This window comes from Cheilinus undulatus, linkage group 17, assembly GCF_018320785.1.
Source record: "Cheilinus undulatus linkage group 17, ASM1832078v1, whole genome shotgun sequence".
Taxonomy (NCBI): domain Eukaryota; kingdom Metazoa; phylum Chordata; class Actinopteri; order Labriformes; family Labridae; genus Cheilinus; species Cheilinus undulatus.
In genome coordinates this window covers 21,515,837-21,540,637 of record NC_054881.1, presented here as the reverse complement: position 1 = coordinate 21,540,637, position 24,801 = coordinate 21,515,837, and the positions used below count along the sequence as shown (strand labels likewise).

At 38.7% G+C, this 24,801-nt stretch overlaps 1 protein-coding gene across 2 annotated transcripts in view; it reads right to left on the bottom strand.

Annotated features, from left to right (window-relative positions):
• Positions 1–24,801, bottom strand: part of rai14 (retinoic acid induced 14) — a 60,958-nt gene that overhangs the window by 12,980 nt on the left and 23,177 nt on the right. For both annotated transcript variants that reach the window (XM_041810763.1, XM_041810764.1), the window contains exons 3-10: positions 15,456–15,586; positions 11,363–11,451; positions 11,009–11,073; positions 10,018–10,075; positions 7,629–7,699; positions 3,122–3,228; positions 1,365–1,546; positions 193–218 (exon numbers count right to left, since the gene is read on the bottom strand). In XM_041810763.1, coding sequence (XP_041666697.1) covers positions 193–218; positions 1,365–1,546; positions 3,122–3,228; positions 7,629–7,699; positions 10,018–10,075; positions 11,009–11,073; positions 11,363–11,451; positions 15,456–15,586 — 729 coding nt within the window. The remainder of the gene's footprint in view (positions 1–192; positions 219–1,364; positions 1,547–3,121; positions 3,229–7,628; positions 7,700–10,017; positions 10,076–11,008; positions 11,074–11,362; positions 11,452–15,455; positions 15,587–24,801) is intronic.

The following is a 24,801-nucleotide window of genomic DNA, read 5'->3' as shown; positions in this document are numbered from 1 at the left end:
AATAAGAGAAGCTGATGCTAAACTATGTTCAATCGAGTGAAGCTACACAACAGAAATTAGTTCATTTTAGCTCATCCTAAGCATGAATAGCATTTCAGGCACGTTTTTAATTTAGGCTTTATTGCAACTTGAACAGCTGATATGAGGCATCTCTGACAGCCTGGTTGTTAAAAAACTACACTCATGTCTTACCTGAGGACTTTTAGGAGACTTTATATCTGTCAAAAAAGACAAGAAGTAAATCAAAAAATCTCACTGAAGCCATCACTTCGATTAAAACTAAATATTTTCTATTTTTCTACAGAAGCAAAACTCTCAGAGTGAGCAGCATCCATAAAGGCAACCACATGATTTCAAAGAAGTCATGTATAAAACACTACATCCAACCAAGAACACATAAACATTTAGGCACATAAAAACTACAAGTGAAAATGCCAAAAGTTGGATTAGAAAATATATATAGTGTCTAATTTGTACATTTTAAGGATATATTTTGGGGCTTTTATTTAGAGGACAGGGGAGTGAATAGAAGTGGGTACTGATATGCAGGAAAGGAGCCAGAGACCAGGTTTAGACCCTGGCAGCCCACTTTTGAGGACAACAGCCTCTGTTTGAAGGATATGCAGAGACAACCTCTAGGCTCTTGGTGCCCCTCATTAGTATGTTTTTTAATCCAAGAAACAATATAGAAATTCTCATGGGGAAGAGTGACTTGTGAGTTTGTGACTCTAAAAAACTAAAAAAAATCCTACAATATAAATCAATACATAGAGAATATTCACACATTTACAAATCCACCTCTAATTAATGGCTTGTGAGGCTGTTCCTGTTTTTATTCCCGCCCATGAAAAGGTCTCTAACAGGTCAAGTAAGGACTTGCTGTATCATACATGTAGAGAAAAAACCTTTCACTAACAGAGGAACTCCTGCAGATGGCAGCATGGACTTTGCATAAAACTTGGAGTAATGCATATCTCTAGCACAAGGAGGCGACACATTCCTGCATGTTTTAATTGATCACACTGTATTAGGACAATGCCTTCTCTCTACTCTTCTGTGTCTTTATTCTTTTGAAAAATATATTTTTGTCTTATTGAGTGAGTTAGGGTAAGAGTATACCAATACAGTCAATGTTTGAGCATAGTTAAAAATCAAAGTGTCATAAAAATTAACACATTTTATTTGATAGATCCTGTTTGGGAGTTCAGTCAGAGGTTCATTAGGATTTATAGAAGCTGGATGAACTTGCAGCTCCACTCAGTCTACAGAGCTTCAGAAATTATGCTTCATATATTCCACCAATATTATCCTTTTGATATACAAATAGAATTTCTCAGGAATTTTCCTTTTTTAATGACTCTTACCTGAGACGTGTCTGTTCAGGGCGGCGGTGAGCACCGCTTTGACTTCAGAGTTACCCGACTGTTTGGTATAGTGTGCGACATCATGGCCTTGTGAATCCACAGCTGACAGGTCTGCTCCTTGCTGAATCAAAACTTCAAGAACGGATACAGCGCTGGACTCACAGGAAAGCATCAACGCTGTCCTATAAAAGAGAAATACTAATATCAATCACATTAATATTCAAGAACATGAATGAATCTGATCAGTCATCACTGGAGTTGCCATAATACCAAAATTTAGAAAGATGATTCTATGGACTTCTCTCAGGCAAATCTAAAGAAAGTGGAGCACAAAAATCACTTTGTGCTGTTTATTAAGGTGCAAAGATCTAATGTTTGGATGCGCACTGCCTTCATCTGTCCAGTGAAATGCAGCATGTGTCAAACCATGTGTCCTTTGTACCTCATGAATTGCAAAAAGTGACTTGTTGCTCCAGTTTCTTTTTTCAATTTGTCTGTGAGAGGAGGTCCATTGAAACATCTTTTTAAAGGTCTGGTCCTTCTGACCTCCATCTGAGGAGGAGCCAAAGTGCAAGAAACTCCAGTTTCAACAAAATTCTAAAGTCAGTGGTTTAGTTAGTACAGGTTATACGCAGGTATACGGCCACTTAATTTCCTTTCCCCTGTAGAGCAGGGGTTGTCTCCTACATTTGTACAAGGGCCAGCTTTTGTCCTGGCAGATGCTGTTTAGACTGGTCTGTTGAATAAACTAGAGTAAAAATTTTGGTATATTTCACATAATATTGTTTTGAGAAAAAGAATTTGGTACCAAAGTATTGCCAATGTATCTGTGCATTTTAGACATGATTCTTTCTTGATGAATTCTAGATTCTTTCTTGCATGACTAGTTTTTTACCTGTGATGCATTTTTGTTTTTTTTTTTTACTATCTTAGAAACAATCTGAATAACTGTCCTGATCAATATCAGATTATGATTATTTAACATAATTATGCATTGACTATACAACATCTGCATCACATGCATCTATTGAACTTGAACAATCTTGACAGTTTAACATGCTGAGCACTAAAAAAAAATCAATAAATGAAAAGAAATACATGGAAAATAAACACGTAAACTTATTAAGACATGAAAATAACAAATAAAGACAAGACAAGCATGACATGGCATGCAGCACGGAAATAATTTAATCCTGGTCCTGTTTTCGTTACCGTGGGAGACAAAAGTTGTTCTTGAAATTAAAACCAAATCAATTTCCCAGGCTTAAAAACCATTAAAATGAAAACATGTTTTCTTTTTAATCCATATAATATATGAAATACGAAAAGTAAAATTAAGTTACCCCTAACCCTTGATTTCAATTGCCCCCGAGTCCTTGAAACCATTACAAGCCGTAGTGGTGAAATCACCTCAACCAAAGGCCACAACCCCTCCAGTTCCTGATACACCATTAGTAGTCATCAAAAGCTTTACATAAACAGATGTGAAAACAACACCAGGCATTTCTACTTTGAGCAAATTTTTAAATTTTGTTTGAAAACAAAAGGCCTATAATGGATTGAAACAACACTAAATCATGATATTAGATTGTTGTCATAGTTTTTAAATCTTGCATTCTTGGTGTGAGTGTGCCCCAGGGAAAATTTCTGAAGGGCCATGCAGGGGTAGGGCTTGGAGGTAGGAGCAAGGGGTGTATTGGGACTAAGCCTTATTTATCACTGCTGTTAGACATGTAATTTATAAGTTCTTTGTGTACCTGCCGCTGTTGTCAGAAGTGTTGATTTCAGCACCACAGTCCAGCAAAGCGCTGCACACTTCAGCATGAGCGAGTTTGGCTGACAGCAGCAGAGGGGTGAGACCGTCCTTTGGGAAAAACAAAGATTCTAAAACGTTAGACATGTCTGAAATCATCCTATATAGAGACCTTAAACAAACATAGCACACATAATTCATCCTGTATGACATCAGGACGTGGGCCTGGACGTGCAGTATGTAAAGTGTCTGTGTGCTGAGAGAAATCTCACATCCATGCGAAAAAGGAGTGGATGCTTCACAGAAAATAAGCAGGAAAGCAAATGTCTCCTTCACATGGATGTTGGGAAAATCCCTAAAATTATATATTTAGGGTTCAAACTAAATGGGCAGGCTCACTAGAATTTATTGGCCTGGATTAAGCAACTGGGGCAGTATTCTAGACAGCTAAGCATCCCATATTTTCAACCGGATTGACAGATCCTGACCCCAAATATGACATTTAACCTAACCTTAACCATCTATGACCTAAATCTAACCAAGACATTTGATTGGCTGAGCCTCTGCAGGGTGGTTCTCAGCCTGAAATGAGCAGCAGCCATGAAAGCTCGACAACATTAGGAAATGAAATACATCTACAAACTGTCATAAAAATGTGAGTGTTAAGAGTAAATGTTTCTCCTTAAATCACCAAATAAACAACAAAAAAGGCAATGTTAAGAAATGCAGTTTTATACGTATGAACAGACATTTTCACAGGTAGGTTATGTTCCCTAAAGTAAATGAACATTCAAGGGGAAAAAAGAAGAGTACCATCCAAGTGGAAGCAGTAGATTGGCAAGCAACAGTGAAGAGTGTCAGCATAACTTTGTGTTTTATATTACAAGGCTTCTGCTTCCACACACCACAGAGAACAAAACTATGTTGTGGGTTCCTCTGAGCTCTGTTGAAGACTTTAACAGACTCATTCATGTCTGCTCTGCTCATACCAAACAGTTTCAACTCTGCAAGACAGAAAATAATCTCTTTTTCTCAGGCTTTCAGATCCAGATCTGTGTGAGAACGACAGAGATCAGGTGTATGCTTGTTATTCTGAGATTATTATTTTCAGTGGTGTTTCCATTTGCTGCCATCTCCACGGTTTAAAGCCTGAACACCAAATTTGAACAGACTCACACTAAATGCTTATTTAGAAGTAAATAAGCACCAATCTGTCAACCATTTGTCAACCAAACGGTAATAACCAGAGAAAACCTGATGCCTATTTCTCATAACGTCTCAGCTGTGGTGGCTGTGACATTATGTAAACACAGAAGCAGCACATAAAGGTGTGTGCGTGTGAAACAGCACATGTGTGACAGGCTATTTAGAAGACGTGTTAAACATAAGACAAATGACTGAAGCTGCTGTTGTGCTCAGTCGAGAGCCGCTCCATCTGCTGCTGAACAAAGATAAAGGTGAAGGATAACATTAGCGATGGTATCTCAACCTTTAAAGCATGAGTCGTTAAAGTAGCAATCTCATTATGTGGTCCCTCATCACTTGATGCATGTGTGACTGAGCTGTAAACTGTAAAAAAATAACTAAAATAGCTTTATGTATGTATGACTGAAATTAAAAGACTAAACTGTCATTGCAACTTTTAGTCCTCAGTAACATTTTATATTTCCTGCACATAAGTAGCACAGTATGTGAGCTCCTCCACCAGCGGGCTCTCAATCAAAACAATAACAAAAGACAGAGGTGCTTAGCTCTGCCCACTTTGGTTGTTTACTTGTTTTTAATTGAGGACTTTTTAATAAAACTCCACTTTTATTAGATGCATTTACTAAACAGTAAACCACTGTTTTCATTTCATGGATGAGTTTCACATAATGTAGGAGAAAAACTGTTAAAAGTGTTGCCATGAGCAGCTCACAAACTCTCTGGGATACTTGACAGGCCAAAGAAGGAAGTTAGTGCCATTTCTCCCTCGTTATGTGGGATCAATAAAATGAAAATGGTGGCTCACTGTTTAGAAAATCATAAAGTTGGAGCAGATTTTGTACCAAAAAAATGGTGAATTCATCTCTATTTGCATTCATTAAAGAGGTTGAAGGTAGGGGTGATAAGGGTTCATGATGTCACGTTACGGGGGATCCTGAGCAGCAGAACGCACAGCTGATGCCAGAGAATTATAGAAAGCATCTAGTATTTTCCCAACAACATTAAACATGTCATGTCTGCCTGGCTGCCGTGATAAACCGTTACAACTTTAAAAACTCTTTCTTCTCTGTACTTTGCTTAATTTTCTTAATTTGCCTGTGATTGTGAAGCACATTGTGTTGCCTTGTGTATGAAATGTGCTTTAGAAATAAAGTTTGACTAGACCTTAAAGTCTAATGATTCTTTGTGGCAGCTGGCACATTTCCAGTCAAATATAACTCATTTCTTAACATGCAGGTGACAAAAGCCAGAGATCAAACTGCACTTAACAGTAAGCCACAGATAACTACTGAAAGAGGCAGTCAGTAAGATTTAGGTGTTCTAATAGCATGATAGATTCAAAGGTAGATTTCATAAGAGTAAAATCCCCTGAAGATAAAAAATGTTTTGTTTTGTTTTTTCAAACAAAAACCTCACTGCTAAAGAGGAAACCAGTCAGCTCCTATATAGATGAAGAAATGACCAAAAAAAAAAAACACTAGGAAGATTATTTGTATTTACACAGTGTAGGCGCTCTGATCAAAAATCCCAGAAAGCAAAAGTTTCTCTTGGATTTTGATCTGAGTGCAATATTTGATCAGCTAAAGTTACTGCCTATATTTTGATTTGAAAAATTATTTGAAAAATGAGCTTAAATAATACTGGATAATTTTTCCAGCAGCTTTCACTGCTCATTTTTATTTATCTCTGGCATATTTCAATGGTGCCCACACTTAACAAATGAATATAATGGTTTTTCTTCAGTGCCAAAAACTTGATTTATAGCAGTTTCCACTTGAAAGATCCAGCCTCAGAAAGGCTTCATGCCATCTTTAATATTTTTATCAGTTTAAGACTTAGCTCTCCAGTAAAGAAAGTCAGATTATCTTTATCCCAAATTGCCCTTTACTGAAGTCTTCCTAGACTCTTTGCCTCACTTAAACCAAATGTATGGATGTGTTTGAGTTCTATTTAAAGTTCTTGAGAAAAGATTTTGTGATTATTTAATGCTGCATAGTGTCCGTGTCTCTAAGCAGAGTTTCAGTTTACATTCCCTTGATTCTTTGTCACATGTAAGATCTGGCAGATGTTTGGCTGATTCTTTCCATATCTGTGTGTTTATTTTAGTCAAATATAGATCATGTTTAGATATTTGTACCAGCCATGACAGTGTGTGTGCCCGAGGCTAACAAGCTGGCATGCTCTGCTCACAAATACGTTCCAGATCTCTGAGTGGTTCTCCGTCTACATGTCCACTAACAGCTAACAGAGCTGCTCAAGGCTCTCACAGACATTTGCAGATGATTAAGACTGGGAGAGAAAATAATGTTCAGTGAAGTTTTCTGTTCATGTTACCAGAAAACAGCACTAAAGAAATGTCACTCTAATACAGAAACATGGCTTTTCTTCTAACATTGAAAACCCAAATTGAAAAAAGATGCTGGCAAATCAAAGTTTTTACGCATCTGACAGTAAGTTGAACATCTGTCTATGATGGTTACAGTTTGCTCAGTCTATTATCGTCTGATAGGACCAGATAATTTCTCAGTTTTGCAGTCTTCTTCAAGCACAAAGAGGGGGTCAATCCAAACAAGAAATAGCAAATATTCTTTATATTCAAGCAATAAGACCCCTGGATGTGTCAGTGTTTATCTCTAACAGGCCAGATGTCATGTGACAATTAAAGGGAAATAAATTGGCCCACTTTCCCTTCGCCATTTCTTTTCCTGTCACTTGCCCTGTATTTCTCTGTTTCACACTCACACACACAGAATATCATGCTCACCCACAGTTGGGTAAAAAACCACAGGCACGGAGCGCCGCTGCAGTGGAGACCACATGTCTGCGGCTTGGGAGCAGAGTTCCCACAGTAAACTGACCCTCTCACACATAATAAAGCAGACTCACAGTCACTGTACAATATTAATTACAGTTTAAACAGAGCGCCAAAGGGAGTCAGTGATATCGTAGCGCTACAGCTGTGAGAGACAGCAGGTAATTTACCTCTGCTCTCATAACACAGCTAGGATACAGGGAAAACTATTATTACAAAATGAGATATTTGACTGCTTTTAAATACAACAATTATCCTCTTGCAAACACAGGAGGCAGCAGACAGGTAAGTCTTAAAGGAAATCCACAGCAAACAAACCGTGGTAAACCGTACTTGAACAAATTCCTCAAATAACACCCACAGCAGAAGGCAGATAGGAGCGCGACTGAAGAGCGTGTTTCTTTGGTTTTTGGTCGGATCCAAAGGCCCCCTGCTATCCTGCCAAGAAAAATAAGTCAGAGAGAAAAGTGTTGGAAAAAAGAAAAGTACTCACTGCATCTTTGAGGTTGACGGGACTTTTGAGTTCACAAAGCAGCTGGACGGCTTGAATGTTCCCGCTGGCAGCTGGAAAATAGAATAAAACAACAGTAAGAAACTTTGTAAGCTTGTTTGGACCAGGATTAAAGTCTGAAAGAGATGTATCCTTAGGTCTATTGTGCAGTCTTTGGAGTTCCTTCTACCGTATAAGCGAACATCACATGGCAGCAGTGGATGCATTTAGGTGTGTAGACATGGTCAAGACAATATGCTGAAGTTCAAACAGAGCATCAGAATGAGAAAGGGGATTTAAGTGACTCTGAATGAACCGTGGTTGTTGGAAGGCTTTCAAATTCTGACCCTTCTATTTGAATGTTGTAGCAGAAATGAAAACTTATCAGACCAGGCAATGTTTTTCATTCTTCTATTTCCCTATTTTGGTGTGCCGGTGTGAACTGTACCTCAGTTCTCTGTTCTTAGCTGACATGAGTGGCACCAAGTATGTTCTTATGCTTCTGCAGTCACTCTGCTTCAAGGTTTGACACGTTCTGCCTTCAGAGATGCTCTTCTACATACCTTGGTTGAAGCCAGTTGATATATACGGCACAAACAACCACTGCATGTTTAAAGTCTCTTCAATGACCTTCCTTCCCCATTTTGATGCTCGATTTGAACTTCAACACATCATCTTGGACATGTTTAAGCACCTAAATGCAATGCTTGCCACCATGTAATGAACAGGTATACCTAATGAAGTAGTTGGTGAGTGCATGTTCTATAAATATGATACATATGGAGAGAAAGAAAACATGAAAAAATAATAACCTTTTAAAGTCAGACATAAATAAGAATAATTACCAAGCCTTCTTTAAAATGTGTTTAACAGCTATTAGTTTTTGAATTTATGTAGTTACTAGTTTATATTTTATTAAATATAAGTAGGGCTGTCTGCATTAATACATAGAGCACAATGCAATTACAGTCCAAAATAAGTGCATTATTAATCAGATGCTTTGTTATTCCTTTCAGTACATTTTGGTCGAGCCACTTCAGCATCTCCCTGCAGCCACAGTGATTTGATATAAATCCACCACTGATCCTTAATATCGTGCTTCACTTTAAAAACACACAGACAGCTCAGTGGACAAGTCAAAACTCATCTGCACTCTGCAATATCAAACATTTACCTTTTTGCTGTTCCCTCAGCTCTTATTTCTGTGTTTCGGTTCATGCCATAATCTACAATCTACCTTAGTTTCTTATTTTTTATTTTCTCTAAATAAAAGCATTTCTGTATCCAAACAGGAGGTCAGTTACTCTTAGTTTGAGAAAGGAAAACAAAGAAGATTAGTGCTGATGAACTCTAGAAATTCTCATCAATAATAATGATCAATAATGATTAAAATTTTGTATGATTTGACAGCCATAGCTGCAGCTTTGTGTCACAGTATAGTTCAGAACATTTGTCCCTAAACGGGGTTGCTGCACACTATTTTGAAATTAGACTTGTGATTACCAATTTAAGGCAAATTTATCAAAATTCTTGTATAGTATGGTTCTTCATAAATGTCATGTGGGACTCGGGTTTTCATTCCCATTGTTCTTACCTAAATATTGTTTTTGCATCTTTCAAGTTGCTTATTATGTCTAGTTTGCCCCCTTTCTTCCATTTCCTGTATTTTTCTTCTTGAAGCCAAATTTCACTGAACTTTTGTTTCCTAAACTTCCTTTTTTCCAGTGTACTACCCTGCCATAAACTCTGTGTACTGTCAAATAAACAAGCAAATCTACCTATAAGAATGATTAAATAATTACAAGGCCATGGAGACAGTGTAAGTTTTATAAAGTATCCACACATCTGAGGCAAACTAAAAACATTTAGTTTATAACAATAATACAACATTGAGAAATTTTATGGCCTTGAATTTTTAAAAATTGCTCTAGACTTTTCAAGTCTTTCAAGGCTCTGCAGGAACTCGGTTTATAAATGCAACACTGAAAAAGAGCTTTTTAAATAACTAAAACGTCTGTCCTGACTTCACTGTGAAAATAAATTAAAGGAAGTCAAAAGAAACTGTTCAGGGCACAGAAGGAAGAACTTGAAAAGCAGTTCTGAGCCCCAAGAAGACTTTTCATGAGAAAATAACAGAAAATTAGTCTGTGAGAACTTCCTCAAAACTCAGAGATAGACAATTGTTTAGTGAAAAACTTTATGTGAACTTTTGACTGAAACAAAACCAGCTGAAATAACATTTAATCCCTTAATTCCCAACATGGTGGATGATTTTAAACAAATACAAGAAGAGCTCAAACATAATCTCACAAGATATTTTCCCACGTCTTCGTCTTAATCTTCAATAAAAGCGCCACAGTTTAATTAGCTCTGAGGACAAGGAGACACTTACCAGCGTGATGCAGAGCAGATTTCCCGGAGCTGTCGACAGCGTCTACAGGACTTTTACTCTGGAGGATAAACAAGGATGTATTAAATGTTCAAATCTATTTCACACATGGATTATGAACAGAAAATCAATTTGTTAAACACTCTAGTCAGAAGCATCTAATTAACTACAGTGCTTGAAATGACATGAACTGAAGGCACTACATTTAGCTACCACTGTACATTCAAAGTCCATATCCACTGCTAACATGGTGAAATCTTACATTTTCATAATTTTTTCCAAAGATCTTATTAGATTATTTCAAAAACCAAGTTTTCTTTTTCTTTCAGCAGTTTTTTTTAATTCTAAGTATCAGGAATGTTGATAGTTATGTTTTTTTCCAGTATTGGTAAGAGAATTATATGAGGCAATTTAATGTCTTTTAACAACACATAGGTTTGCCAGCGCATTCTAGCAGAAAACCAGAGTGGTTGTGGTACAAATGTCGCTGCAGGCACTTTGACGAGACTTGCATGGATGTTTACTGGCCAGGTGTTTATTTTGATGCTGCAGACTATCACGGGACAGTGAAGTCAGCAGGTCAGGGCAAGAAGAACCATGAGAAGAAGTAGGTTTCACTGCTGATCTGCACTAACGTACACATACACTCAGCGGAGAGAAGAAATGAAGCAAAAAAGCTGCCTGCTTTACTCAACAGAACAACTATTTATAATATAGGACTATTTAAGAACCAGTTTCATACTGTTTATGCTTCTGCTTTCACAGTTTTCCTCTGCCAATGTGTCCGATAAGAAGTCCTGCTGGGTGACGAGATGCTCTGCCACTGACACCTTCTGACGTCAATACTTTGATGCTCAAAATATCCTTAAAACATTTTGCTTTACTGTTAATACTGTCCAGCACTGATGGTAAATAAAAGTGACACTGTGGGTCATTTACGTAGAGTACAAAAATGTTTTATTCATTACATTTAAAGAGTCTCCCTTCACCTCACCTGAATGAGCTTTTTGCAGCACTCGATGTGATTGTTTTTGGCAGCCAGGTGTAATGGATTCAAACCTGAACATAAATCAAGAAAGGTTGGGGTTAAAATCCTCATAGGCTAAAAAAAACATTCTTTGACAAATTGTATTAAATAAAAATCAAGCCAAAATGAAAAGTATCTCAGAAACAATGTGTAATGTAAAAATATATAATCTGCCCATTAGCATTTCATATCTGCGTCACAATGACATATCAACTTCCAACACTCAATCAAACTCAAATTTACATTTAAACAGAGGAAAAATGACAGTTATAATCACAGCCCCTATATTCTGTCCCTTGTATCTATAGCAACAGCACGTACCTGAACCATCAGTGATAGACAGGTCAACTCCATGAGCCAGGATGACAGACAGGCAGTCTGTCAGACCGCGAGCAGCCGCCACATGAAGACTGAGCACAAAATGAAAATAATACATTAGAAGTTATATAAAAATCAGCTGTTGTTCAGTCACATGATAGCTATGTCCTTATTTTGTGAGTTTTAAGATCATATGATATGAAAACTTTAACCTTGAAAAGTGATGCTTTGGAAACCCCCAGCTGTGGCCTTGTACACTAAAATGCGGCTGTGCATTAAGTATCAACAAACAAAGATCACACACCCTTGCACTGTCATAGGAAATCTTTTTTTTTTTTTTTTTTTTACTTGTGAGTGGTTTCAAATCTAACATGGCTCCTTGACTGTGACATATGATTAGCAGCTAAGACTACCTAAAGGAAGAAGAGGGGAGGAAAAACAAAGATATTTAAAAGACTCATAAGATATGCAAAGTCTTAAATAAAGGTAAAATTGGAAAAATGGGAGTCAGATCTATTTACAATCCTGTCAGAAACATGATAATAACCAAGAGTGTGCAAAAATTGTATTACTTTATCCTAGTAAAATGGGTCTTAGAAAGTATTAAATCTTTTCTTTTAAAAAATTAGCAGGAACCTACACAGAAAGCTGTATATGTAGCCGGACGTGCACCTCCTCAAAATGCAACTATTGATCAAAACAACAAACACTGCAAGCTCTGGTTAGCACCTGCAAGTCTCTGAGTGATGTCTACAGGAGTACAGGCATGTCTCTTGTACTGTAGAGCACTCCAGGATAGAATCAGAAAAGATAAAACAGGTTCTACTTTGTCCACAGGGGGCTCCAAAATCAAGACAAACTGAAAACTACTCACAGGAGCTTTACATTATAAGGAACACTTTTAACATTTCATTCAGTTCTCCTTTAGCCTCAGTATCAACACTGGAAACAGCAAGCTTAACAAAACATACCTTCCAAAACCTGTCATTAACAAGCTGTATCTTAATTTTGTAAATCATTTTGGCCATGACTAAAGGAAATCACTGCTCCTGGCTGTGAAATAGTAAAGTGCATGACTTTGTGAAAAAACAATTCGTACTTTTTACAGCTAATTATCTGTTAGTGCATATGTGTACAGGCATGCATGTGTATGTGCAGCCAATCAATACGACCCTTTTCGAGTTCAGCAAGCAGAGAAAAAAAAAACACTGCACATGCCCAGTTTTCTCCTGGTGTGTGAGCAGGATCCACACTCACACATTCTTACACACAACTATCCCTACATGCCTTTCAATCAGGTTTTATCACCATAGCGATACTGTAGACTCCTCCTTTGTGCATAGTGAAAAGATTGGAGCATTGAGATCCCAAACCACATTCACATTCATGGCAATTTAAAAAAGCCTGCAAGTATGCATCTGCATGTGAGTGAGTCTGTGTTCCAGTTGCACACTGAGAGAAGGTCAAGGATGTGAACTCGCAGGGGAACAAAAAGCCAGTGTCTTTGTGTCGGCATGTGCGAATCTGCACATTTCTTCTCTCCCTGCATTTTGTTCTTATGTTTTGATGTTCCTGGCGCTGCGTGAGCTGCTTAGCACATTGAGGTCAGCGGGTGTTGTGTTTCAGAGAAAGAAAGAGGTCAAATATTAACACTGAGCCTCTGTGTTATCAACAATCTCAACCGGTGAGACTGCAAGCTCCACTGGCTCTGCAGACACAAACAGGCTCTAAAACACTAAGAGTAAGGAGGACTCAAGAATGGTAGGGACAGTCAGCCTTTCAGGAACCAAGAAAAACAGCTGTATTTTTAGACCAGCCATTCATTTTTAACATTGTGCTGTGGAGCATGACAGTAGTTTTATAACCTCAAGACAATCTGTGAATAAGCCTTAAATGCACAGTATTTAAATTACACTGCCAGGGGGCTCTAAATCAAAACAATAACAGAGGATGCTCTGCTCAGCTCTGCTTACCTCTGCTGCATCTTTCTCATGTTAAATCGAGGAGTCTACATCATAAAAACTGCCCAACAATAAGTGATGTAAGTTACATAATGAAGTGTTAGAAGTGGCCTTCCTAGTTTGCATTGCAAGAAATCCCAGAATGCTTTGCAAGCAACTTGCAGTGCAAATCAAGAAGGCCACTTTCAACAGCTTTTCTCCCTCATCATGTGAAATTCATCCTTGAAACAGAAACAGTGGTTTTGATTTCATCGTGGGTGGAGATGAGCAGTGTGTCTTGTTTCAACTTGAACTGGAAATGCAAAGTGGGGCCACTGTGTTACAGGGGATTCAGGGAGTTCTGCAATACAGGAGTAAGCTTGGCATGTGAACTTGTAGCCAATGGCAGTGAATAATCTTCGTCTGTCGTGAGTAAGCAGGACAAAACATAGTGAGATAAAACAATGACAGATTCCAGTTGCAATTTAAACTTTCGACACCAATTTCAGACAGGGTGCGTGTTTGCTAAGTGGGGCTGTAGCACATGCCTGTTTTGGCTTGCAGTGTCATCGTTTTCATTCCAGGCACATGTAAACTGCTATAGGCTGCATCTTCCTTCTGTCACAGCTGTGTCTTTCTTTTAACTCAATAAATCTCCCTACAAGTGACTTGATTCCCCAAACATCCAGAGCTGGAAAGATAACAGAATGAATGCCTTCTGTGCAAACAAGGCGAGTTTTCTCCCAGAGAAAAACAGGCTTTTACTTTGAAACCTACATACCAAGAAATTCTATTCATCATTTTCCTGTCTGTTTTGGCTGAGAAAAGCTCACTGTTCATGGGGAAAAAAAGGGAAGCCTTCTATTCACTTAGGGATGCACAATTCTATCAGCCTGACATCCATATTGACAGTGACTTTAGCTGAAAAAAAGGCAGCTATAAGTATAGATGTCAAACTTTCTGCAGATATTTACAACTAATATTTGGGTAAGGGTTAGGCATTTATCAACTGTAAAGTTGTGTAATATGTACTAATTGGTTTGTGTAGTTTTAGGCTGAAGCAACAGACCTACGCCAGTTGAGGTCTTTTTCTTTGTCCTTTCTCATTCTTTAAACCTAAAAGTGTATTTTAAGTACTCAAGCTTGTTTCTGTGTCCATCTGTATACATTAAAGTGTGTACAAAGGACTGAAGCTTAAGGTCTGAAATACATATTCTATTGATATCGGTATTAGCTAAAATGAATCTGTAAACATCAGCATATAGGATATCTGCAAAAATTTCAATATTGTGCATCTCTGTTTTTGTTAGATTCCTCACTCATGAGACACAGTGCTCATGCAGGCAGTTTCAAAGCCCTGACTTGTTAACAAGCATGCAGAAATAAAAATCAAGCTGTTACGCTGCCAAGACGCAGCTTCCATACACGCCGTTACATTATAGTCTTTCATGTAACACCCAGAGTTCCTGTTTGTTCCAGCAGCTCTGTTGTAGCAGATGCCATGATAAGACACATCCCATTAGAGCTATAAATATAAAGAATTTCTGAGGCTTTGTTGGAAATATTTGAGATAATGTAAGACCTCAGTTGAAATATATAACATAGGAGTACCCATCGTTAAGTAGTATAGACATTAGTTCTACATTGTACATTTAACTGACAAAGACAACCCTAAAACACAAAGACAAGATAATGATTTAAAATTCTGAAACATCCGATTTCCAATAAATGGGCCAAATATGAGCCAAATCCCAGATTTATAGCTTCACATGTATCTGTTAATAGATACAAGGAAGCAAACTCTAGACTATCACATTTTTTTCTCCTCTGGTTTGAGGTTTGAATCAGATCTGGAGCTCAATTTTTCTGATGCTTCCTGGGGCTCATACGGTACACATCCTATAGAAGCCACAGGAGACTTTTGTCTCCATCTCCACCAATTAATACCTCTGCAGGAGCCTTTCTGCAGAAGGCATGGTTTGCTTCAGATGTTCTTTACTGTTCTTTAAAGATAATTGGCTCCTTTGGGAGTCATGCACTAACAATAGAGAGATCAATATATACAGCACAATAAAGGCAACACCTCTGGTTGCCAATTCCTTATGAGAGCTGTTTTTTATTATTATATTCATGTTTATAATAGATGTGATACTTACGCTGATTTCCCCTCACTGTCTAGTTTTACAGCACTGGCCCCTTTCTTGGCAAGGAGTGACGCCACCTTCTCCACTTCGCCATGCTCCACCGCAGCAAGAAGGCGCTCGTCATTTTTGTTCCACTCATTGGTCTATAAGATTAAGAAGGAAAAGAGGGAAAAAATATAGGAAGATGAGTTTAGAACAAACTGATATGAAGTATCATCAGTGGGGAATGAGGATACAGGAAATGGAGGACAATACAATGTGAAATCTAATCTTCTAAAGGTATTACTTTTGTCATCTTCGTCACGTATGCATAGGAAAGTATGTTACATCAACCATTAAGCTTATCTAATAGTGTAAACTTTCTGAACAATGACTTGCATATTAGACATTGACACATTAGCAAATCTTACTGCACAGCCAAAGCGGCTGAGATGCTCTTAATGTGAGTAATGGTGCTCAGCAGGAGAGAAGGATTTTCTGGCTCTGCTGTGGGCCACAAAACACAAGTGTCTATGTGGGAACATAACACACACACACTGAGGCAACATCCAACACACATACACAACCCAAATGGCCCCACATTTATATCAGTGACAGGCTGCTCAGATAAAGAGCAGTCAGCAATTGGAAAGCTAATACATGATCTCATATAGAGAGTCTGCTACAGCCTACAGTCTGATAAAACTTCAGCTGCTTAGTCCTGTTTACCAGTCCAGCAAAGTAAGAGTTTATCTCTGTTTATATCTGTTTTGTGCAATACAGACAGAGTTAAGGAGTTTTTCTACCTTTTTCTGCAGTTAAAAACATAAATACATTTGTTTGTCATAATAAATGCATATCACTTCCAGATATTGTTATCAGTAGCGTAATAACAAATAACTGGTATTAAAATCTGCCCTGAAAAAGTAAAGATGCACTGCTTGTAAAAATCAGGACCAATGCGGATGAAGATGTTTAAAATAACTAGTTAGCCACTTGGTAATATCGCCACAGATGGCAATGGAATGCTCCAACAATGCCTGCAATTTTTTTTTTTGCACTTGACTACAAAAACAAATCAAAATTTTGTCATACATGCAACTTTTCCTGCACAAGAATGACTCTCCTCTGAATCAGCTGTTAGGTGTGCTGAATGTGGGCATCAAAGAAATCAAAAACAGATAAACATCTGCTACTGACATCTGTTCATGCCCAAATTTTTTGCCAATGGTAGACGTACGTCTATGAAAAGGGGTGATATTAGCTAAAACTGCTGTTAAACTGATGCATCAGAATCCATGTGAAAAACTAGAGCCTGTTGAATCCTAGATACTACATAACAATGGGTGCTTAAGACTTATATATCTGTTACCAAGGTACAAAAACAGGTGTTAGTCAGGTGTTTACTAGCATCATATGGAAGTTCTAGTTTTTGGTAATGTGACAACCCTAAAAGGCATAACTCTCTATAATTAAAGCAAAAATAGGATTAAAAACTATGAAAGCAGCCTGCTTACATGCAGTTTAGATTATACTCAAAAATAGTTTTAAAGAAGCACTTTGTAAATGCAGTCCTTGGTCCTTCCAGCCTTACTATGCTCTTGTGAGGCCTGGACATTGACTGATGGCCAGAAGCGTCTACGCAACTTCTTTTCAGTGCATCGTTGGGTATCGTTGGCAAGACCGTGTCTAATGCAGACCTGCTCAGGAGAGCAAAGATGGGAAGGGTCAGCTGCTTGATACAGGAACAGCAGCTGCACTTTTACAGGCACCTGGCTTGCTTTCCCAGGCCTGCTCCAACTCACTGCATACTGGATGCCCAGGACCCGACAGGTTGGTCCAGACTATGGGGGCGACCGTGTGCATCATGGAGGTTTCAGCTGGGAGGATACCTGGGGAGATGGGGCATGGGCCTGGAAGATGGCCATCAGGAGGCCAGAGCAGTACAGGACCAAAGCTGACACAACAAAGTGCCAAATCGGCATATGCTCCCATACCTGACCTGACTTGACTTTGTAAATTAATTTTCTTACTTTGAAGACTTGAACTCATACACCCAAACATATCATCAGTACGACTCCTTCGTCAGCTCTCCCAGCAGCCACCTGTGCATGTTCAAATGTAGCGCAGTATTAGATTTGACCTGATAGCCTACTGACCTACACATGATAACGGGGGAACTCCCAGACTCATGTGGAGGCATACTGTAGCCTATTTTAAGAAGGCAATAAGTCAACATAGCGATACAGGGCAAACATCCACATGCAATCACTCCCGTACATTTTGCACAGCTGGTGGAAAAACGCAGAGCTATAAAAATCTCCTCTGTCACTGGGACAGCTTGGATGACCACTGAGCTCTGCAGCCTAAAAGACACAGAGGCATTAATGTGGAGCTGTGGGGAAATGAGAAGTACTAAATTGTTAGGGTTTTGAAACTGAAAAATGGAGTCTAATATTCTTGGTTTTCTGGCAAAAAGTTCTGGGAAAGAGTTGTAAAAGAAACAGCCCATGCATACTCCTTGTGATCCAGGCTTCAAAGCACTGAAGCAGGAGGTGAGATACTATTTAGGAAGCGTAAGATGAGAACGTTTTCTAACAGGCTGGAAATAACAGATTGGATATAAAAACTCTGAGCTGAGCACTGACATGGACACATGAAATAGAGATATATGAATCCACCAGGTGCTCTTTTAGGTCTATTATGAGCACTAATGATCACACTTCAGCGAGTACTTCCGCAAAGACACAAGACAAGTGCAGAAGGACTACAGAGTAGAATGTGAATAAGGAAAAAAACCTTTCTTTGCAATGCACAAACAACAAAAAGAATTTCAATGTATTTATCATGAGAACTGAATAACACACTGGGATATAATAATCCAACTACTTTACTTAAAAAATCAGTTTGAGTTTTACCTTTTTATCTGCAAAACTCTTAGATTACTGAAGATACTGGCAGCCAGGGATGGATGTCAATGTTTGTCATTAACTTCATTATTTAAGAAACGTGACCAGGGAAAGTTATGTCTGCATCTAGAGATATGCTCCCATTAAGTCTTGTGGGGGGAGAAGGCCTCAACAATCCAATGGCATTTGTCAAGCCTTGGTACAAGCCACTTTTACAGCAAACAACAGCTACATGAGTGGAAAAGATGTATGAGGAAAGAGCAGCAGAAATGAAGTCTGATAAGGAAAGTGAAGACAAAGTGGCTTTTAAGTCAGACTTGTGTTTAAGCAAATAAAAGGAAAGGTCTGGGAGGACTGTGTCCAATGTGCACATTTCTTTGTTGATTGCAACAGCAGAGCTTCGTTTCAGTTCTGTTGCAGAATTGCAATCTTATAAAAGCATATGATACATGCAGTGTATTATCGAGGTAAAGACTGATAGGTATGACGACTTCTCATGATTAAATGACGGTTGAATGCCTGACTACTTTCTGCTCACTTAGAAGACAGTACTTGATTTTCATTTCCTTGTATAGTGGATCTGAATGAGGATGAGTAATGCTAGTTTGGGGCAAAAATAAAGGCAGATGACAACCATTCCTGCAGTCTGTCTCCCTTCCCTGATGAAAATAAGGGAGTACAGGGAGGTAGACCCCAGGGCACCTCATCCTGTCTCTGCTTCCCCTTGCCTCTTGCTAAGCTCCATCTTCTGAATTTCTCTTCTTAAGTTTCATCTTTACGTTTCTTTTTCATGTCCATGTCGGTACCAGGAATGGGTGTCTTTTTGTGATGGCTAGAGTCAGGTGCTAGGGTTGGTAATAGTATCAACATCGTCACGACCTGGAGCTTGCATGTATGATGTCCATGTGGCAGGGAGGCCAGTTCTGGGACACCTGAGATCATTGCTCAGCGCTATGGTGATGTTGTGAGAAAAAACTGAACAAATACCGGCAAAAGGGGGTTCCCACTTGACAACCCTGTTGAAGAACTGCCTTCTTCTTGTCTATCAGTCTGCCAGTTTGACTCAATGGAGGCAATGTTAGGCTTTGACTGGGCTTAGGGATCCAAGTATCTTGTGTCTGCTACAAATGTGGCATGTTAAGAGTTCTCAGCCCCTTTGATTCTGTCTCTTAAAATAACAGTAAACAGTTTTTTAGCAGGTTATGAAATGCTATGAACTCAACACTGATGCCTCTTTATGGTCTAATGAAGAAAGCAAGACAACTAACAAGAAATTTGATCATTTGTGTAAAGTTCTCCCTCTGCTGCTGCAGGGTAAGTGTAAGATGACATACTTCACAGCACGATCAGCATCCATAAAGGTGAAGTGGGGGGCTGTGGAGGTGAAAGTAGATCAGTCAGAGAACGTGCATCTGTTCGTCACTATGATCGGTGTGCAGCGAAACACGACACAGCAGCAGAGAGCTGGAGCTATTAATGACACCTACATATCCATATGGTGTGGAGGTTAGTTTGGCTTGTTTTCACCAAGCATGGCTGAGTTTCCCTCCCAGTGTGCTGGAATGAAAAGTCTCATGATGTTTTATACAACCAGGCAGTCATGTGTTCAGCCAGCGAGCAGGGCACTGAGGCAGTCAAACACTAAAAATAGGCTCACTTGAGAGACGCTGAAGGAACTGAAAAGGAAGGGATGGACATACACAACTGAGGCATTACTGAATGCAAAATCAAATATGTATCTATGGCTATCCTCTTGAAAGTTTAAGTAAAATCTTCAAAGAGAATGGAGAGTGGTTTGTTTACATGATGAAACGTGGTATTCAGTAATCCTCTTATCATGTTTTGTGGACATCAGGAAGGGTGGACCTCACTGCTGTAATTGAGGGCCTTTGTGATCCGGAAACATCTGCCCAACACCAGAGCTACTGCCGGCTACAGATTGCCGGGTCAGATTTAATAAAGGAACAATCACATCATGCAGAACCTGAGGTGTACCTTAAGTTTACTTAGATCAAGCCACAGCATTTTAAATTAAACCAAAGTTTTATAGTCAGCACCTGAAGGTCTCCTGAAGGCTTTACAGTAAACATAACGGACAAACGATGTTTTTGATGATTTTGGCTCAAAGTCAGCAAAGGCCCGATGATGTGATGGTTGTAAAGATTGTGCCACATTTTCCTGTTGTGTGAGGTGTGCTAAGAGCAATTTAACCTTCATGATCTGCTCTGAAGGCCATCAGGATCACTCCAGTTTGAAATCATAGACATTTAAACATGGTCAGTATTTACAACCAGAAATCTTGTTGCGTGAGGGGGGACACTGAAAAGCTGAGTTGTGTTAGTCATCTTGTTGCACACAAAAACTATAAGAACAAAACTGTTAAATTTGCCTTTATGGTTTTTACTGAGTCACTCACATTTTCTGAGTCGACTGAGATTTGGAAAACCTTGGGCTTGCACCAGGCTTTGCTCTTCTCATTTCCTTAAAGAACCTTAAAACTCTTCTACAGGTTCTTCATTAATTCTTCAGGTTCTTCACATCTGTGTTCTTCATTTAATAACAGCTATGCTCTCAAAAGTTTGAAGCTTGTGCTGTATTTTTTTAATAACATCCCTTTGAGAAAAAAACTTTGAAGGACAATAGGACTGATTAAAAAGAGGAAAGAAAACAGCAAAGTGAAAATCCAAAAGTAAACCAATATGACACCCAAATAAACATCTGCTCCTGACATCGGTTCAAGCCAATATTAGAAGTCTATGGCCGAGCATAAGGACATAAGAAGTATGTTAAATTTTCCATATTTGCCACTGTAATGTCTAAGGTATTAAAGATATTTTTTTTTTTTGGGGGGGGGGGGGTGTCCTTCGCATGGTTTAGGAATCTGTGATTTCATTTTTTATGGTTAGTAGTGTAAGTTGTGGATTTAAAATATATAAAACAGAAAGATGATTTTGATGAAACTGCTTGTTCAGGGATGCCTTAATCTTAAAATAGAGCAGTTTAATTGAAGTATGTTGGTTTTTAGCTAAAATCAGAGGTACTTTTTAACAGTGTAATGTATTAATGTATTATAATAAAATGTAATCTGTCTTATCCCTGGCTGAATGTTAGTAAACTATATTATATGATAAATACATGCACTACACTTTAAAGGCATGTTCAAGTCACTGAATGAGCATTTCCTAGGGTAGTCTTCTCAGGCACCAGAAGCATCAGGAGAGGAATAATCTCCTCTAATGATACTGGACACCCAGGCTCAGAGATTTCACTCAAGTAGCAAATATTTGACTCCTGGTATGAGAAGATCTTGAGATGTGCTTAAATTATAGGAGTGCGCTAGGAATAAAAAGAAATAAAGTAAAGACAAAAAGACAATAAAAATCAGTTTATAAAAGCTTCAAATCTGAGCAGTGAAAATGTTTCACAGAGAGAAGTAGACTTCAGGAGAGACAGCAGAGGAGACAGCAGAGTTACCACGAAGGATGGTTAACCACACGAACCAACCACTCTGTCCGACCTAAGAGGGCACTGAGAGGAGAAACCTGGCAATTAGAGAGAAAGAGAGAGTGTGGTTCTGGAGACTGAAAACCAAAAACAAAGTTTCAGCTTTTGCAGCATTTAAAGCTAAGATCCAAGAATATTAACCCTGTTCTTTTTCCTTGGTTCAAAGTTTTAACTTGAATTAAAACACTTCGGGTCAAACAAATGAACCAGTTGTCTGCATACTCGCTCCAGTAAAGATTCATTCATGCTGTGCTGCTTGTCAGTTATGTTCGATCAAGAAACTGCAGAGCATTTATGACACATAAATGCCCCCGACTTGTGTTTGTTTAACAGAGACGTTTCACTCTAATACTCTGCAGCTCTACAAAAGATTTAGCCGAGTTACTGTCTAACCTTCCACCGTGAGCACAGAGTAAAGCCGACTCCTACTTTCCTACTACAAAACATGAATATGTAGCAATTCTATTTGTTACAGCCCATTTTTATGACCTAAGAGGGGTTTATAGGCAAGAGAAAGTCTGTATGAGCTGCATTATGTCCTGAATAATAACACATTCTTTATATTGAGCAGGAGCTTCTCTTTGTGCACTAAAACGTCATGCTGTTCATATTTGACTGCAGTTGCATGTGACGAATAGTTTAATTGAGTTTAATTATCTGGACTAAAGACAAATACACCAAAGATGAAAAAAACTTCCAAAACCTTGGCAGATTAAAAATACACTAAAAGAGGCAAAAAGGGTTTACATTTGAAAGGATATATCCTTTATATTTTGGCAATTTTGCCTTAAAATTTACAGTAATGTTAATGGATTACCAAAAAACCTGCCAATTAAAAACCAAAACCAGCACCAGGTTAAGAGAGGAAGCGCTGAAGTAGTGTTGAGGGCGGTCATGCCTGATGGCCTCTGTGATTTTAATAGGCTCAACAAAAAGTGAAGGGCCGTCACAATCGAGCAGCATGACACCGATAGCATCAGATGACATTGTAATGGACAGGTTTAAGTGGAGCGGAATGCACTGCTCCACTTTCAGACGCACACCCACATAGTGTCAACGCAGGAGGCTGATGAAGTAATCGTGCTGTAGAATCAGCAAAGACCCTAATTCTGATAGAAGTTTCTGAGCAAAGTGTGTTTGAAAGTTTGCCAAGCATGGAAGAGGCATAATGAAGAAGTAGTTCTGAGAAAAAGCAAACAGTGCAACAAAAGTTTATTAGTTCAGCAGGATAGATAATAGTAGTTAAAGGTAGACTGTCAAAAATCTTCAGGGACCTGAATGTGTTTGGTTATTTTGTTTTTGGTGATTGGATACCAGGTAAGGAGACAGGTCACAAACAGAATAGCAGTAAACCAGTATTTATCAGCCAAGGAGTGGCTTTTTGCAATAACATCATTACTTGTTCAAACATACACAGTTAGCTGTGGTGCGTACACAAGGCCACCTTAATGGTTCAATCAACCAGCAACAGTTGTGGGTAAGTCACAGAAGTGTTTAACTGATGTGTGACGGCAGCAGCTCTGATTGAGTCCCATGGTCTTCAACATGTTTCGCTCTGGCATTCAAACAGTGGAGTCAGGCAGGCGGACATACTCCCCAACCACTGCTCCTCAAAAACAGCTCTACACGTGCACTCTGACTCCAGACAATATCTGATTCTGCTTGTATTTAAATTTCTGAGGGCTTAGCCTACATTGGCCTGCACTGGACAACATGGGTTTAGCCCACATTAGCTGCACAGGTCACTAACCCTGAGATACTGAACCAGCAGAACCCCAGCTGAAGTTTTCTTAAACTCCCCACTCTCACTGTCCCAGAGAGAGCAGCAACTTTTGTAGCACAATAGAGCATCCGTGATAGAGATTTACAAAGACAGCTGCAAACTTGAAGCATTATTGCTGTCTCCCTGGCCAAAACAGGAAATATTATAAATGCTTTTAAGTTTCATTGTCACAGCATTATTTATGGGCTATAAAGGTTACATCGGGGATGTGGCATTGCAAACCACAAGTTCCCCAGCTTCTTAGGAGGATTTCTTTTAATTCTGTTTTCAAAGTGTTTGAAAAATATTTTTGATGATTTAAAAACAAATGTTTTTGTTGCCCAAGTAATCATGGATTTTAAAGGTCAAGGCTAGTACAGTTAGGGGTGAATTTGATGAAAAATTAAACATCATATTCCGGTTATTATGACCGTCTTTGTTTCATTTCATACTACCATCTTTGACCCAAAACTTCTAGTATGCTGCTCCTGCAGCCTGGAATCTGCGGATGTAAAATCTGTGTCTATGAAAACTGGTCTCTTTAAATTGTTTAAGAAGAAGATTAAAGGTGTTGGAGGAAGATGCATCAGGTTGTAAACATATTAAGTGATAACCAATGACTCTGTGTTCTGTGACCAGGACTGCTTAATCTGTCTTTGTAGTAGTTTATATTTTATGTCTGTAACCCTTGTTAACTATGCTGCTGCCTATCTTAACCAGGACACTCTAAAAATTTAGTTAAATACAACCCATGTTACAAAAACAGTTGGGGCGCTGTGTAAATTGTAAATAAATTTCATTCACAATATAAAATCAATAATGTACCGAATACCGAATGTTGAAACAGACATTTTTAACCTTTGACTTGCATTTGTGGATGGCACAGCAAGCTGTGTTGATAGACAATAATTTCTGGAAGTGTTCCTGAGTTCATACAGTGATTTCCAGAACAGCATCATGCCTGTTTTTAATGCAGTACTGCCTGAGAGCCTGAACATCACAAGCATCCAGTATTGACCTCCGACCTTGTCTCTTGGCCTTTTTGCAGATTAGGGAACCTTTGCTCATCTTTATTTCCAAAACTCTGCCTATCTGAAATGCCCCTTTAATACCCAGTCATGTGACTGACCTCTTGCCAATTTACCTAATTAGTTGCAAATGCTCTTCGAGCTCTTCATTAGTACCATTTACTTTTCCAGCCTTT